Source organism: Paramisgurnus dabryanus, chromosome 12, assembly GCF_030506205.2.
Source record: "Paramisgurnus dabryanus chromosome 12, PD_genome_1.1, whole genome shotgun sequence".
In the NCBI taxonomy this organism is placed as follows: Eukaryota; Metazoa; Chordata; class Actinopteri; order Cypriniformes; family Cobitidae; genus Paramisgurnus; species Paramisgurnus dabryanus.
The window spans coordinates 24,820,645-24,838,476 of record NC_133348.1 but is presented as its reverse complement, the minus strand read 5'-3'; the positions used below and the strand labels follow the sequence as shown (position 1 = coordinate 24,838,476).

At 35.1% G+C, this 17,832-nt stretch overlaps 1 protein-coding gene across 1 annotated transcript; it reads left to right on the top strand.

The window, feature by feature from the left end:
* Positions 1–43: 43 nt before the first annotated feature.
* dhcr24 (24-dehydrocholesterol reductase) lies at positions 44–15,822 on the top strand. The gene is made up of 9 exons (XM_065257306.2): positions 44–445; positions 817–972; positions 1,311–1,416; positions 5,615–5,733; positions 6,556–6,819; positions 6,938–7,081; positions 13,877–14,074; positions 14,420–14,598; positions 14,682–15,822. Exons 1-9 carry the CDS (start codon positions 215–217, stop codon positions 14,833–14,835), a joined length of 1,551 nt encoding a protein of 516 aa, XP_065113378.1. The 5' UTR covers positions 44–214; the 3' UTR covers positions 14,836–15,822.
* The last annotated feature ends 2,010 nt before the right edge of the window (positions 15,823–17,832 follow it).

The window sequence follows — 17,832 nt, the reverse complement described above, 5'->3', positions numbered from 1 at the left end:
AACATATTAGAGGCGGTTCTTTCACAACCACCTATGCACGTTCCTGAAAAGCGTAAAACATATACGGCAAATAGCGCGTGTGAGCGAATGAGAAATATCACACAAGGATTACAAAAAACACAGTTTATTAGACCGTATTCATGTATGCGTTTTATTTACATTTATTATAAAAGGTATTTGCAAAATAAACGTCTCGTTATAAAAAGCTGTCGTAATGGGTCCGTTGTTATATTTAGGTGGGTTGGTTGTTTTGCTTTTAGTATGGGTAAAAATAAAGGGCTTGGAGTACGTGATGATACACCAGAGATGGATCTTCGTTTGCCTCTTTCTCCTCCCCTTATCTGTCATTTTTGATGTATACTATTACCTGCGCGCGTGGATCATTTTTAAGATGTGCTCAGCTCCCAAGCAGCACGAGCAACGAGTCAGAGACATTCAGAGACAGGTAACAGCAAAACCTTGACATGCATGCATTGCATTGTTCAAATCTTTAGGCTTATAATCGTCTGTTCTAATAATAAAATGTTAAGTGAGGGTTTCCATATTTAAACATTAATGGAAAAAAACAGAGGAGGAGATATTTATGTCTGATTAAGTTGTGAATATGTTTGCAAAATAGTGTGTATTTTTCTACAGTATAACTTATCATTTATATAATGTATCCAGTGTCCATTAATGCAGCTGTTACAAAATCTTATCTACTTTATAACACAATATGCACAAAAGTGACAATTCTGCATACTGAATCTGCAAAGAAAATGCAGGAGAAGATAAACTTTCTAAAACTTTATGGTGCCAACTGTTTACATTTTTCAGGTGCGAGAATGGAAAAAAGAAGGAGGAAAGAAACACATGTGTACAGGTCGTCCTGGATGGCTGACTGTGTCCCTCAGGGTGGGAAAATACAAGAAGACACACAAAAACATCATGATTAACATGATGGACATCCTGGAGGTCGACACAAAACGACAGGTGGCTGACATCATTTTTGCCTGAGATGCTTTTTGCTAGTTTATACCTAAAAGTTAAATGTGACCCTGTCTGTGAAATCCAAGCAAAGTCTCATAATCTAATTATGAGATTAGGACTAGGAGCATCAAAGTCTGATTTTGCTCATTACTTTGACATGACCTTAGTCAATATTAAAGATATCAAGGTTAGATTTTTACAGAATTTTAGGTGGAAAACAGTAAATCACAAAAAAAATATTTTAGCTGGGTTTTGACAGGCAGGGTTACAAATGTTGACTTGCACTGTGCAGATTTTTCCAACCAAAAGGACGTTTGAATTACCTCTACCAAATTTTTCAGGTGGTACGTGTGGAACCTTTAGCTAACATGGGTCAGGTGACTGCTCTACTGAACTCTATTGGCTGGACACTGCCTGTGTTGCCTGAGCTTGATGACCTCACTGTTGGTAGGTTTTTTATCTGGCAAACGTGAGCATTTCTTTTATCATAAACCCCTTTTGAAGTTTCCACAGCAGGCACGTATTTTAACATGGTGCATGATGCACATAGGTTCACATGTCGCGCCAAACACATATTTTGACATGACAAGCCACACACATGACGGGCTCCATACATGTTGTGACGAGCTTCGTATTCATGCGCCCTCGAAAAAGAAGTCACCAGACGCCACTGTATATATGGATGCAGCACCATATGCGCTGAAATGATTACAGCACTGATGCTTTAGCTTTACTTCTGTAATGCTCACACATGCAGTGTGAATGCTCTAACTTGTTAACATCAGCACTAAGATACTAGGCTACAAATGCACAGTTCACGTATGCATTGTGTGAAACTGGACTTGGAACTGTTAAATGTAGCATCTATTTACATATATATCTATGGTCCGAGGTGATGTGAAATAGTGAAGGCGGGGACTAATCTAAACAATGCACGGGTGTAGAGTTAAATTTAAAGGATAATTCCGGTATTTAACACTTTGAGTCTCATTTCTGTTTTGTTTTGGATGAACTACAGTGATGGACACTGAAATTTTGACAATGGGTCGTGTCTTGACTTTTTGACTTGTTTAGAAGCGTCTCTTGACTTCTTCAGAATGGAAGTCAATGGCCATTCACAAACATGTCATTAAAACAACACTTAACGTTCATTTTCAAAACTGTGCTACTCATCGAGTGGTTCGTGGTGTTCGTTGATGATTAAAAACAAGTTGTGTAGCGAAATACAGTTTCTGTCGTGTTTTATTTGGCATTTTGTAAAATTCCATTGACTTCTCTTGGAAGACTCATTGCTCGCTGATATATCACTCCGCCGCCGGGAAACGGAAAAGGGGTCTGTTTACATGTGGTTGTAGTTTTTTTGCTCTGTTTCTCTCAGAAGAAATTTTTCCCATATTTGATGGCTCAGTGACCAGCTTTAGGTTTGAAGTTGAGCTCGATTGTGACTGTCTATACGCTAGACACCGAGCGTACTTGTATGGCAAAGTGGTTGTCACCATCAAGTGGTCAGGAGTGTGCTAACGCTTCAGACTCAAATATAGTGCGGAAGTATATACGCGGTTGTGAGGTATCTGAAAAAATAGTTCCACTATAGCAAATAACACGGATTGAAATCATACATTGCGCCAATATATTTGTTTTTAATCATCAACGAACACCACAAACCACTCGGTGAGTAGCACAGTTTTGAAAATGAATGTTAAGTGTTGTTTTAATGACATGTTTGTGCATGGTCATTGACTTCCATTCTGAAGCAGTCAAGAGACGCTTCTAAACGAGTCAAAAACTCAAGACACGACCCATTGTCAAAATTTCTGTGTCCATCACTGTAGTTCATCCAAAACAAACCAGAAATGAGACTCAAAGTGTTAAATACCGGAATTATCCTTTAAGCTGTTTTAAAGCATAAAGAAATTACTGTCACAGGAAAAACTTTTACATATGCCATTATGATGCTCAAAGATGAGTTTTAAGTGATAACATTATTGACCACATGAGGACTCAAGCATTGTATTCAAGGTATCTTCAAACCTATGAATCTTTAGGGTGCTAATACACACATGCTCTGCCAGTTGACCTACAGTATAGGAAAACCAATTATAAACTAGCAAGAACTGGTTTAAAATGTACAAGTTAGAAGAATTTACTGAGAAGACATTCAACACAGTTACACAAAATTGTTACCTCATTAGAAATTTAATTCAGATTCAGAAACTTAAAGGGGACAGAGAATAAAAAAACATTTTTACCTTGTCTTTGTTGAATAATGGTAGTCTACATTCACGAACATACAAAAAGTGCTAAACATGCTAAACATCTCAGTCTCATAGAAATTGCTCTTTTAGAAATGCCAGCCAGAAAACGGTCCAATCTGAAAAACTGATGCTTATGACATCACAGGCATCTCCCTGCCCCTCCACTTTAAAATAATTGGCTAAATTTTTTGAAAGGCATTACAGACCCAAACAAAAAAAAATTGTCTACATGTCACATCACAGAACAAGGTTAAATACCCCGTTCAATCATTCGATGTCACCTTTAATTAGTATAAATTGAGTTTCTAATAGTGCACAGCCCTGGTCAAGCTATTTCTGTTTGTAACCAGATCACAGCAAAAATGTATTTATGTGGCATAGGGCTGCAAGATATATATCGAAATGATCAGAATATGTAAAACATGTATTCGTTATATAGTGTTGCATTATCGTATTGCCTATCGTACATTACATTATTTAGAAAGTTATTGCATATTGCATTATCATGCAGCCATAATGTGGAATTAAATGTAATTAATTTAGATGCATTTGAACATTTTGTAATGGACAATATAAACGACATGTACTTTTCTCTACTTATTTAAAGACTGTCATCTTAGATCTGTATGCCCAATGCACGCCTCGCTACAGATTTGTTTAATGTCTCTAAGCACTCGCAGATATTCCCTTTCTTTAAATCGAGCATAACGTTTTCTCCTAATCGATATTGTATGTCGTATGTGGTGCATCAGAGGCTGCTTCTAATTAGGTTATGAATCAGCATAGTCCCTGTTGCAATGACGCAGATTAGATTAGGACGGATATGGGTACCATTGCTGAAAGTGTTTATAGATCTCAGTAAAGACTGCTTACTGGCTGAGAAATGTTTTACACTGCTCTTCTTCAAATTCATTTCATGTCTACAGAGACGCATTTAGTAATAAGACAAGGGAACGGAATGTTGTTTGTAATGTGTTGGATGATAAGAGATATTTCTGGCCTCATGTGTTGATTCCTGTATATTGGAAACTTTATAAATTCCATTTCTAACGTAGATTCGTGCCTTTGTTTTTAAAGGTTGTTTCTTGTTTCTTTGGACTGTTCTTGCATATACCTTCATTACAATTTTTGGGGCCATAACATGTTTATCATTTTGTCCATCACCATGATACTTACATATACATGCAAATGACTTTCCTTTGCCATTCAATATAATGAAAGTAAATGGGGACTGTTCTGCTGCAAATTTACCAGGAAGCACCTTAAAAAAATACTTTTTTATTGAATTAAAATCTTAAAAAAAAAAAAAAAAAATTGTGAACTGTTTCTACTGTACAGTTATGACGTTTTGAGGACAGTAAAAACAGCGGTTTACAGATAAGTCAATTGTGTGAAAAATACCGTGTTTTTTTACACGTGAAACATGAACACATGTTATATTGCGCACTGTAAACACAATCAAGGCTTCAAAAACACAGAAAGAACGGGACCTTTAAAGGATAATTTACCTCATGTCATCCAAAATGTTGATGTTGATGTTTTTTGAGGAAAACATTCCAGGATTTTTTCCAATAAAAAATATGCAATTTTAAACCACAACCTCTTGTCTTGCACTAGCTGTGTGATGCGCCAGCGTGACCTCACGTAATGTGTCATCCCATCTCAAGGTCATGCATGACAAATGCGAAACTACCGCCCCAGTGTTTACAAGTGTGGAGAAAGAAGACCGTTCCAACATTGTTGTATGTGAAATGATACTTATTAATGTCTTTGTGTCAGTTTATTGTTTAAAATTGTCCACAAATGTGCGTTTCATATATGTAACATGTGACTTTTTGACTTCATTACGCATTACACGAGTTTGCACTGGCGTGTCACACGGCTGATGCAAGACGAGAAGTTTGTGGTTTAATTGCATCAAGTGCATATTCTTTATTTTTCTTGTCAAAAATTACAATCGTTTTGCTAGATAATCTACAGTCTATTTGAACTTTTAAACTCAGAAATGTGACTAAACCTGTTTAACAGTGTAACTCCACAATGCAATACTAAATAGTTCACAGTCTTTGTAACGTGTTTTAGCAATACATTTTAAACATTTATAATGTGTTTAGAAACAATTCTCTGAATTGACTTTAAATAGACTTTAAAAATGAATTGATTGACAATATCCGGTTGCCTGTCACTGTTATGACTGGTTAAGACATGTGCGATCTGTTACAGAAATGAGGGAGAACGCTGTATCAAAGCACGATTAAATCAACACAATACAATAAAGGTTTAAAAATAAAACCGCAGTTCGTTATGGTGTTTAAAGGAAGGTTATATATATACATACATTTATGGATTTAATAGTGTTTTTGGTAATTTGGTAATTGTCTTTCTTTCAGGTGGGCTGGTTATGGGTACAGGCATTGAGTCTTCATCACATATCTATGGTCTATTTCAGCACATTTGTGTTGCCTATGAGTTGGTGTTGGCTGATGGTAGTCTGGTTCGTTGCACAGAGGTGGGTCTGTTGTTGATCAATCAAGATAAATAGCAATTCTAGCGTTATGGATGTGACATTTTCAGTCAAAAATGTTTAATATATTATCATAGAGAATGTACTTATTACCAATATATTGGCATTTCAAAGAACAAATAATCTTTAGTTTTATTTTCATGTGCGAATTCATAAGGAAGAAACAGCATGGATGTGTCGCTTCTTAGTTATGGATGTGACAATAAGAAGAATACAAAAAAATACAAAATTAACAAAAACCTGATATTTAAGCCACCAAATATCTAAGAAAACTTTTTTTCATAAAAATGTTGACATTTGCATGCTGCTCTAATATAAATTGTAGTTTTTAATTCAGATGCCTATTCAGATACTGATAACATTTTTGATTTCAGACTTGATAGTTTGCATACAAAAACTGTAGACTACCAAATATTTTGGTTACTTGTTTCACCCCCCCCCCCCTCCAAACAAAAACAAAAAAACATAAAAGGAAAAAATGTGAGAAATCAAAATGAGGCTCTTGAAGCACCACAAACAACACAAAGTCTGTTTGAAGCAATACAATTATGTGAGAAATAGTCTGAAATGTGATTGCAAATCAACAGATAATTCGACTTAATTCCGTTCAACCCACAGAACTCGAATATACAAGATTTTTCTTAATGTTTTTATATGTATTTACAATTTTAATGCAAGGAGTCTTACAATTATATTACATTTTTCAAACACTTTAAGTAACTCAGAAATTAAAGAGCATTTAACATTTTGTCTAAACTCTAAAGGGTTATGTTTATAATTTGGTAGTGTATATTCATTTCCTCACAGAAAGAAAACTCTGACTTGTTCTATGCGGTTCCTTGGTCCTGCGGTACCCTTGGATTCCTGGTGGCGGCGGAGATCCGTATAATTCCAGCACGGAAATGGGTAAAGCTATGCTATGAGCCCGTTCGTGGCTTGGATGCTATTTGTGAGAAGTTTGCAAAAGAATCAGCCAATAAGAACAACCAGTTTGTAGAAGGACTACAGTTCTCTCGGGACGAGGCCGTGATTATGACCGGCATCATGACAGACAATGCCGAGCCTGGGATGGTAGGACCAAATTAGATGTTATACTTGCACATCTTCATTAAATAGCTTAAAATATTTATGATCGAACAGCATTATATGTATAATTTACTTTGATTCTCTTTTTCTCTTTGTCTGTTAGACGAACCGTTTAGGGAACTATTACAAACCCTGGTTCTTTCGACATGTGGAGGGTTTTCTCAAGGAGAACCGTGTTGTGGTGGAGTACATTCCACTTAGACACTACTATCACAGACACACCCGCAGTATCTTCTGGGAATTACAGGTAAATATATCCAGACACCTGCATTCACCAACACAAGTTATTGACATCTTGTATTTTTGTATTTTTTGTGTTTAAAACATTTATGGATTTGGCTTTTATGCAAAGAAACTTGCAATCTGTACATATATATTTAGCGACTGTAGCTGCTGTTTACAAAATAATTGTCAATGTTTAAGGGTATAGAAAGTTTTTAAAATATGTTAAAAGTGCTGTAAATTGGGTGTTTTTATTATTTTAAACTATTGTCTGACGTCAACTTATGACTTTTGCATGGTTTTTACATTAAAAACATGAAAAGCAATAAGTAATAGGCTATTTTGTACCCTGGTTTTGAACCTGGCTCCAGAAACGCTCTGTTTTGAGGGGCAGGCCGCATTGAAGACCTGGAAGTAAACACCCACTGCTATAATTGGATAGTTTTCAACTTCATTATTACACGTGGGGAATTGTTTTAAAAACTAAAACTTGGTTTAAAGTCAATGGCGCAATATTGTTTTTTTGTTATTTAAAGAGCGCGTTAGTAATAAGCATGTCTCTACTCTGTACAGTAAGTTATGCGTCAACGACTTTTATTGCAGCTTGAGTTGTTAAATATCGCTGCTTAACTTGGTCTATCTTTGTTTTTACCGTCACAAGCAGAAATGCATAGAAGGAAATGCGACACAGATTTTTTTAACCTGGGGACGGGGTTCTAGCGGACCAATCACAGCATTTGTGGTCTGCATCAAATTGAAGTGCATGTCAGTCTACGCCGTATAAAAATCGACTTAAAGGACAAGTTCGGTGTTTTACACTTAAAGCCCTGTTTTCAGATTGTTTATGATGAAATAGAACGGTTTTGACTGAAATTTCGACATATTTTCGGGTGTTTGTTGTTTCACCTCCCACCTCTATAATGGCTGAATAGGTGCACAGGAACAATCCTTCCTAAAATGCATTAAACTTTCGTTTACAAAGACGTGAAACTCACTGAGTGGTCAGGGGTGTTCACTGATATGCTCACACAAAGATCGCTGCAAAAGATGCTTTCCAACAGCTGTTTTATCATTCGTTGTAAACTTGTGGACCTATTTTTCCAAACGCCTCACACCCGTTCATTCTTCCGCATAAATAATAGACACTCCAGCCCAGTTGGTGGCGATAATCCACCTTTGCCAATAGACCCTTTTACTGTTTATACACAATGATGACGTGGCAGCGTATGCGCGCGCATTTAGGCAACGGAAGTATCGTAAGAATCAAAAGTGAAGCAACACAAACAGTAAGTTATTTTTAAAAAGTTGACTTTATGAACATTTTCAACACAGCTACCAGATCCGTGTACTATAGGGGAGTGGATAGAAGACGTTAGCAGATGGCCAAAAATAAAGTTGCCAGATACATATATACGTATATTAGTATATTATATTTGTGCAACCAAACGCAACAACCAGACAATTTGATGCTGGGAAATAGGGCTGCACGATTAATCGAAAAAGAATCACGATCTCGATTCATACATATAGGCGATCTTCATTTTAAATGACGGCGATTCACTTGCATTTACAGTATTTCCCTGTATTCAGTTTCTGCGTTCAAGTGTTCACGTATTTACATTACAACAACCCAAGAATATCAGTCAAACTTGCTAACACACACTCATACAGGGTAAAACCAAACCCTATTCATTCACCAATCAGACCCGATCGTTTCTCTCCTCTCTCTCATCTCATTTGCGGTGTTCCGCTGTCACTCGCGTGACGTATAACAAGGCGGCAGACCTAAACACAGTTGTTTACTTGGTGGATCTGGAGCGGCAATTTTCACAAAAAAGAGAGGATAAACGAGTGTCACTGTGGAAAATCCTGGTGGCGACGGAGAAAGTGAAGATGCAACAACATTGGTTTCGAAAAAAGGCAAGGAAATTATTTACCTCAGGCTCCGGACGTTTCTAAATCGGAAGGCTGCAACCTCAGGAGGTCGCATGCAGGCTGTATACGTCATCAAGCCTGGTTCATTTGAGTCAACGGAGCATTACATTCGCAAGTCATTAACATACTTCAACAATTTATTATTAACTAAAAATATTAGTCATCTTTATAACGTTAATTGTTAATATTCTGAAATTAGACAGTCTTTATGATGCGCAGTTTAGAAATGCGACCTCCAGAGAGGCTGCAGCCTTCACATTGAGAAACGGCCTCTTTGCGTTCCCCATTAGAAAGGGTTTTTCGCACGAGGGGAACATTGTTACATGTCTGCGTTTCTCTCTGATGCCTCAAAATGTTGATCTTTTAGTCTTTTAAAGGTTTAACGTTAGTGTTTTTAAAGTTTTAAGGTTGGCCAGTTTGATAGTACAAAAAGCACAGGTGCAATTTAACAGCTAACAAATTTTAAATTATTCTAAATTTTAAGGGGTCTAAAATAAGAAAAAGAGACTTTTAAGAAACGTTATTATAACTGAAAGTCCTGTAGCACATTTTTTAGTTAAGTGCATAATAAATGTTTTTGTTAAAATAAAGAGAATCGGGTGAGAGAATCGGGATCTCAATTCCCATGGAAAAAATCGGGATTCACATTTTAGCTTGAATCGTGCAGCCCTACTGGGAAACCGTTTTAATAAACTTTCTGAGTTGCTACCATGTTAGAACCAATGGGGAATAACACCACTTCCGTTGCCCAAATGCGCGCGCAGGCTATTTGATCACGTGAGCTGTAAAAGGGTCTATTGCAAGAATACAAACAAAGTTCCCGGCGCGCGGAGTAATACCGTACCTCACAGCACATCTAATACAAGTCAATGGAGTTTGACAAAACTACGATAAAACAGCTGTTGGAAAGCATCTCTTGCAGCGATTTTTGTGTGGAATATCAGTGAACACCCCTGACCACTCGGTGAGTTTCACGTCTTTGTAAATGAAAGTTTAATGCATTTTAGGAAGGATTGTTCCTGTGCACCTATAGACCAATTTAGAGTAGACGTCACAGTTACGTCACCTCAAGCTGCGCGCGCAATGCGGTTGCAGAAAAACAGTGGAAATGAATTAGACACGAGTGAAAAGAGCAAGATAACTCACTAGAAAATGTCCTGTTGTGCTGTTAAGTGTCAGAATAAGAATGCCAAAAAAGATGGCTTTCATTTTTACAGAATACCATCGTCGAAGACATCATTTGAAGATAAACGTAGGTGTTTATGATTACAATAAGCCCTTAAACGGACAGAATGGAGCGAGGAAATCATTTGGAAATCTTTTAATAATTAGAATAGAAAATAAGTAGAGAAGATGTCCGGTGTTCTGTCGAAGTCTGTTCCCTCCATGTGTCTCTCATAGCGTTTTTATCACGTTACAATTATAATTTATTCAGAATATATGTTTTTTATACTGAAAAAGCTATAATATCACAATTTTTTTTAATATTTCATAATTTTTTTCGTTTTCTATTATTTATTTTTATTTCCTTATATCTTAGCTTATGTCTTCTTCCTGTGTGTTCTAAAATTATTATGTTTACATACTTAATAAATATATAAATATAGCACACACACACACACATGATGTAAAGTGTTATTAATATATAAACAGGCCTTTTTAATGTATGTTTAAACATAATACTTTTATAATAGTTTTATACGGTGGCCCTGAAGTGCAAACCACAACAACAAATTACTAAACAACAACAACAAATTAAAAAACAACAACAAATTAAAAAAACACTACAACAAATTAAAAAACACTACAGCAAATAAAAAAACACAACTTCAAATTAAAAAACACTACAACAAAATAAAAAACCATAACAAAATAGAAAACACAACAGCAAGTTAAAAAAAACACTACAACAAATTAAAAAACACTACAACAAAATAAAAAACCATAACAAAATAGAACACACAACAGCAAGTTAAAAAAACACTACAACAAATTAAAAAACACTACAACAAAATAAAAAACAACTACAAAATAAAAAACACTACAACAAATTAAAAAACACAACTACAAATTAAAAAACACAACAACAAATTAAAAACACAACTGCAAATTAAAAAACACAACTACATTAACCTACCGGAAGAGGTAGGTACCAGTGGGCAACATGAGACATCACTGATTGGACGACACTGCAGTTCGGCTTTTGAACCGGAAGTTATTCTTCCTGTAGCGCATTTTTTCATCATGCGTGTTACAGATGACCCAAACGTAGCAGCTGCTGGGGCCGGCTAAGGGTACGGTCTGGAAACCACTAACGATAGTAGTAAGCTAACGTTACTTCCACAAGCAACGTAAGCATTACACTATTCTTATTAACTTACTCGAAGGTTGTTGGGTGTCTCCGATGGTAGATATTTCTTTAAGCCTTTTGCCACAGCATCTGCAGAAGTTCAGGGACGGCTCAACCAATTCTTTTCTGCAGTTTGGGCAAAACATTTTGCTGTCCTTCCACCTCTCCAAACCACGCGCTACAGGAAGAATAACTTCCGGTTCAAAAGCCGAACTGCAGTGTCGTCCAGTCAGCGAAGTCTCATGTTGCCCACTGGTACCTACCTCTTCTGGTAGGTTAATGTAGTTGTGTTTTTTATTTGTAGTTGTGTTTTTAATTTGTTGTTGTGTTTTTTAATTTGTAGTTGTGTTTTTAATTTGTTGTAGTGTTTTTAATTTTGTAGTTGTTTTTTATTTTGTTGTAGTGTTTTTAATTTGTTGTAGTGTTTTTTTAATTTGTTGTAGTGTTTTTTATTATATTATGGTTTTTTATTTTGTTGTAGTGTTTTTTAATTTGTTGTAGTGTTTTTTTAACTTGCTGTTGTGCTTTTTATTTTGTTATGGTTTTTTATTTTGTTGTAGTGGTTTTTAATTTGTAGTTGTGTTTTTAATTTGTTGTAGTGTTTTTTAATTTTTTGTTGTGTTTTTTAATTTGCTGTAGTGTTTTTTTTTAACTTGCTGTTGTTTTTTAATTTGTTGCAGTGTTTTTTAATTTGTTTTGCTGTTTTTTAATTTGTTGTTGTTGTTTAGTAATTCGTTTTTGTGGTTTGCACTTCAGGGCCACCGTAGTTTTAGAACAAACACGTAAGATAAATATAAGGAAGAAATAAAAGAAAACAGGAAAATTATGAAATATTTAATAAACGCTATTATATATAATACATGATAGTATTGCTTTTATATGTACTTTAGCGATTCAGACTGTAAAAATAATTGATTTAGCAAAAAAGAACAATACATATACATTACATACATGCATATCAGTAGCCAAGCCATTTAAACTTTTTATCTATCTAAAAAATAAACGTAACGTGATTAAAACGCTATAAGAAACATTGCACTACAGGGAAACATAGGGGAATCAGACTTCGACAGAACACCGGATCCATAAAAATCACGGTTTAATGCCAAAACACTTCACAACCCTACTGCAGAGCAGTCACTTTCTGCAACCAGTTTGGCTCCGCCCACAAAAAACGTCATCTCTGTTTGCAAACACGAAATTGGTCTATACAGCCATTATAGAGGTGGGAGGTGATGCAAGAAACACCCGAAAATTCTCGGGCCAGCATCATATGTCGAAATTTCAGTCAAATCTGCTCTATTTCATCATAAACAATCTGAAAACAAGGCTTTAAGTGTAAAATACCGAACTTGTCCTTGAAGACTTTAAAAATTTTTTTTACCATAATTTCAGGATTTTTTGGGTGGGCTTGAAATGTTGGCTGGATGATGCGCTGGAAAAACTGAGCAAGGCCCCACCCCTAACATTATAACACTACAACTAGAGTGCATTAGCATAAGTTTGCCTGCTTAATTGCGAGTTTTTGTTATTACCGTTAGTAGTAACTACAGCCTGCAGTTTGCTAGCTAGCCTTCATCACGAAAATTACCTGGTTGCGACAATGGAAATTGGGAATTGAGGTCTGTGTAAAATTGACACAATGTTACAATGTACGCCGTATGGTACACCCCCCAGCATTTGAGAACAGATAATTCTGCTTAATTTTCTAAGATTATGATATTTCATTTTATTTTATTTACTTGGCTTTTTATTATTCAAATTTGAGTGGGTGGTTAATAACACATTTTTTTTGTGCTGTGACCAAGTCTGAGCACATATTTACGGTAATATCGCAATACACAGACTTTTACATTTAACTTCCTGTATTGTGTAAAGTCAGAAAAAAGTTTTTTTTTTGCTTGACTTTCTACACAATGATGCCTCTATTATACTCTACAGTACTGTCAGTAGGTCTTTCATCTTGTTTTGTGTTTTGAAATATATATAACAGACAGCTTCTCATTGCAGGTTTCATCTTTCATATATGCTTCTGGTCTGTGGTGTAGATTTAAAGTTTATCAAGCTTAGAGTTTGAGACATTTAGTCGAACAGTTCTTCCATCCATTAGCTTTGGCATTGTTCACTTGTGCGATAATGCATATAGTTTAAGAGACAAATGTTTTTCTCTTCCATTTGAATCAGGTCACGCCTCTCTGTCTCTCTTTGAGCCCGTCTCTTTTACACTCACACACACACATATAGGCACAGTTTTGAGGCATTATATACACTAAAGCCTTTCATCGTGCCATTAGCTGTGGGAAAACTTCCTTAGTCTGTTGATTGTCTAGTACAGTTTGACATTACTCAATAAATTATGCAGCTGAAGCATAGATGGACAAGGGATACAATGTGGATCCATTCTCATATCTGCTGTGAGCAATTCCTATGATGATTGCAAAAGTATGGATCTGTCAGCACATGTACATTTATTCTATAGCTTATTCCCATTATAGATTATATACATTAAAATGTTCTTGTTCTATGTTTTTTCAGGATATCATTCCATTCGGGAACAATCCCTTGTTCCGGTACGTGTTCGGCTGGATGGTTCCTCCTAAGATCTCTCTTCTGAAGCTCACTCAAGGAGAGACCATCCGCAAACTCTACGAGCAGCACCATGTGGTTCAGGACATGCTGGTCCCCATGAAACACATCAAGAGCTCCATCCTGCGCTTCCATGAGGACATACAGGTGAGACTTAGACACATGTATATAGAGATATGATGTATGCCCTTCCGGTAGAGCTGTTTAGTCATGACATCCATTTGGAGGCCAACCCGGAAAGCTAATGAGTTCCCTTTGGAATTTCTAATGGATGTTAGAATAGACCATTTTGATTTATGAGTAAAATAAGCCCTGCGGTTCACGTTGCTTGAAGAGACTTTGCGGTAGTTGTAGTGTATGCCAAATGCATATGTGTTAGACAAAAGCTGATCAAATTACAAAATGTACATATTTTATTTTTATTTAAATATTATGTAAATGAAAAATATTTAGTATTTGTAATACATTGATTGGTGTGTGCGTGATTTGTAGGTGTATCCTCTGTGGCTGTGTCCCTTCATGCTGCCCAGCCATCCAGGAATGGTGCATCCTAAAGGAGACAAAGATGAATTGTATGTTGATATTGGAGCATATGGGGAGCCCAAAGTTAAGCACTTTGAGGCCACAGCATCCACACGCCAGCTGGAGAAGTTTGTCAGAGACGTTCATGGGTTAGTTATTATCTGTCATATATATATATAGTGTAACACAAATCTCCATCTTACATCACAAATCTCCATGCTTTTGTTTCTAGATTCCAGATGTTGTATGCTGATGTTTACATGGAACGACATGAATTCTGGGAGATGTTCGATGGCACATTGTATCATAAACTCAGAAAGCAACTTGACTGTAATGATGCATTTCCTGAAGTCTATAACAAAATTTGCAAGTCAGCACGACACTGAATTTGTCTCTACTTGAAACGTGACCTTTTTTAAAGTAGGATAGACAATTGCCAAAAAAAGAAATTCTTTCATGTCCCACCATGCCGATATTTTTGTAGGTTAAACAAAAATAAGAGCCCATATTTTTTATGTGTTTTACGCATGGGTAACACATTAAATGTTTCATTAATAAATATTTCACAAAAATATATACACTAATGCCTAAAATATCAGTATATTTTGTACATTCAAATTTGATAGATCTGGTTTCATGACATTTGTTACTATTTCAATGATCTGTTAAGCATTATATATTAAATGATATATATTGTATATAATGTTTGTTACTTAATATGAATTCAAATATGAATTGTTCTAATATTTTTAAATACACAGCATTCTTCTTTTAACAAGAAATGAAGCTCTATTTTCCAACATATGAATGTTGCCTACCTCGCAATGCATATTGATATATGTTTGTGGTATGTTCAAGGGATATTTTGTCTATTTAACGCGTACATTGAAACACCTCTACTCAGCCTGGGATGAATGTAATCACCAATCATTTGACTTCTAAACCATAGTTATGTTTTTTGAAGTTTGTACTGGACTTGTGTTATGTTGGATTAGCCATTGTAGGTTTCAGAACAGTATTTAGATCTATAAACTAAACATAAAACTTTTATATGGGTTGTAAACTATTGTAACCAAATATGCCTTACATTGACTTAATACATAGTGCACTGCACTTATAAAGCTTATGAGTGAATCTTGTTTTTGCCTTTTAAAAGTCTGCTGTTTTCATGTCAGAGAGCATCTGATTGGATAATAATAGTGCAGGATGAGTCGTCAATAATTTTGGTCTATTTTCCAGAAAGAAATTAAATTCTGTTAACATTTAGGATACGTTCTCAAAGCTAAGATATTGACTAAAAACCACAAAACTAATTTTGATTTTATAAAATTTTTGTGATTATGTGTGACAAAAATAAAACAACTCTAATTGTTGTTTTTTTCCTGGTTTATATTATATTTTACTAATAAAAAACTTGCACAAAGGATACATGGAAACTACATTGCAAGGGCAATATATATATTTTCTTTTGCTTGAACACTACACTGTAAAAAGATTTGTTCATTTAACTTAAAAATAAGAAAAGAAAAAAAATGAGTTGAATGAACTTAAAATTTAAAGACCACATGAACACTTACTTTTTTAAAGTTTTTAACCAACAAATCTATTTTACAGTGTAGTACTCAGTGTGAATTGACAGTATGGGTAAGAAATACAGAAGAATGTAGAACACAAGCACTTTTCAAGGCCACAGGAAAACCCTGTGGTCCAAAGGAACATTAATGACTCACAATTTCTCCCAGCAACATGACGACATCACATTAAGATCAATAATATCTTATTCGGCAGTCTACTTTATGGCATATTAATTGACATCATTGCTTCAAGAGAACATCTTTCTCACAATGACATCAGCCACAGTTTATTAAAAATTATTTTAGGAAAAGCGGTTATATCTTAGGCACAATTTAATCATTGCTGGGAAATTTTATGCAAATGTCAAACCTTATTATGAAAAGTAAAGTTTTTAACCACAAACATTTCAGATATTTGGGTTAAATACCCATGTAAAGTCTGTTAATATTTTTTATGATTTTTCATAGTGCACATTTTTAGAATTGTCATGTCCATAATGGAGAAATGTCACACCCACAACATCAGTCATCAATTTGATGGGTATTGCTGGTTTGTGCCTTTTAATTCACAGAATTAGTATGTTTGTCACCTAAAAACGTGTGTCTCTTTTTGTCACATTCATAATGCATGCATGTTTCCCTCATCTAAAAAAGAAAATATGAGTAGACTGAATTTTTTTTTTATGTCTGGACTCTGTCATCAGGGGTTTAGGAAAATATTTTAATAATAAATATATTCTCTGAGAATTTATTTCTTTATTAAGTTTTGACTGCAAATGTCACCTTTATAATGCTGGAATTGCTCTACTGTAAATGTTGTGTTGGTACAAATGAATCTCTCACTACAGTATACGTGTTTGTACTATTCAAGAAGTTTAAGTATCTCTATGTCCCTGACATGAAAGAGAAGCTGCAAGTTGTTGCACATGAAAAAGCTATTTCACTAATCAGTATTTTTGTGCAGTAAAAGTATTTAAATATTCTTAAAACACACGGAATACATACCAAATAAGTTGGGGTTTAAACAAAATGCAGTTCGGTTCTCAAGTATATTTACCTTATTCTTTGGATGTTTGATCTTTTACCTAGAAAACAAGATTACATATTGAAAATGAACAATTACATATTGAAGATTTTTGCACGCATCATGTTCTGTCAGGGAAAAATTGCATGATGTGTAGTACTCTTAATAATATGGAAAGTGTTTTGGAGTCAGACTCAGAATGAGCTTTTATTGCCACACAGCAAGCTTCAAGGCTACAAAAATACAACAAAAGGGCTATAATATTATATTCCCAAATTCAAATATATCCAATTATTTGTATAAAATATGTATAAAACAAAATATATTATTAAATTACTGTAGATACCACAGATTATCTACAGGTGTGTACAGTACAAGGGGAAATGCTTTGCACAGAAATTGTGACCATATACAAGAAATAAATATGTGACCCTGGACCACAAAACCAATCGTAAGGGTCAATTTTTTATCATCTGAAAGCTTTTCATTTATTTGTTTTTTTAGGATAGGACGATATTTTACAGAAATACAACTATTTGAAAATTTTGAATCTGAGGGTCCAATTAAATCTAAATATTGAGAAAATACCCTCCATTATAGGAGCAGAGAAACAAAGAGAGCTAACATGTTGTTGCTTGCTCGGATGACAAGTGATAACTGTAAAGATGCCTGCTGACAAATGGAAAGATCAGCAGATGCCAAATATCAAGGAAACAAACACTTTCACACTAAAATCTAACATAATCAATCAGTCAGGCTCAATTTTAGATTTTTATTACATCTCA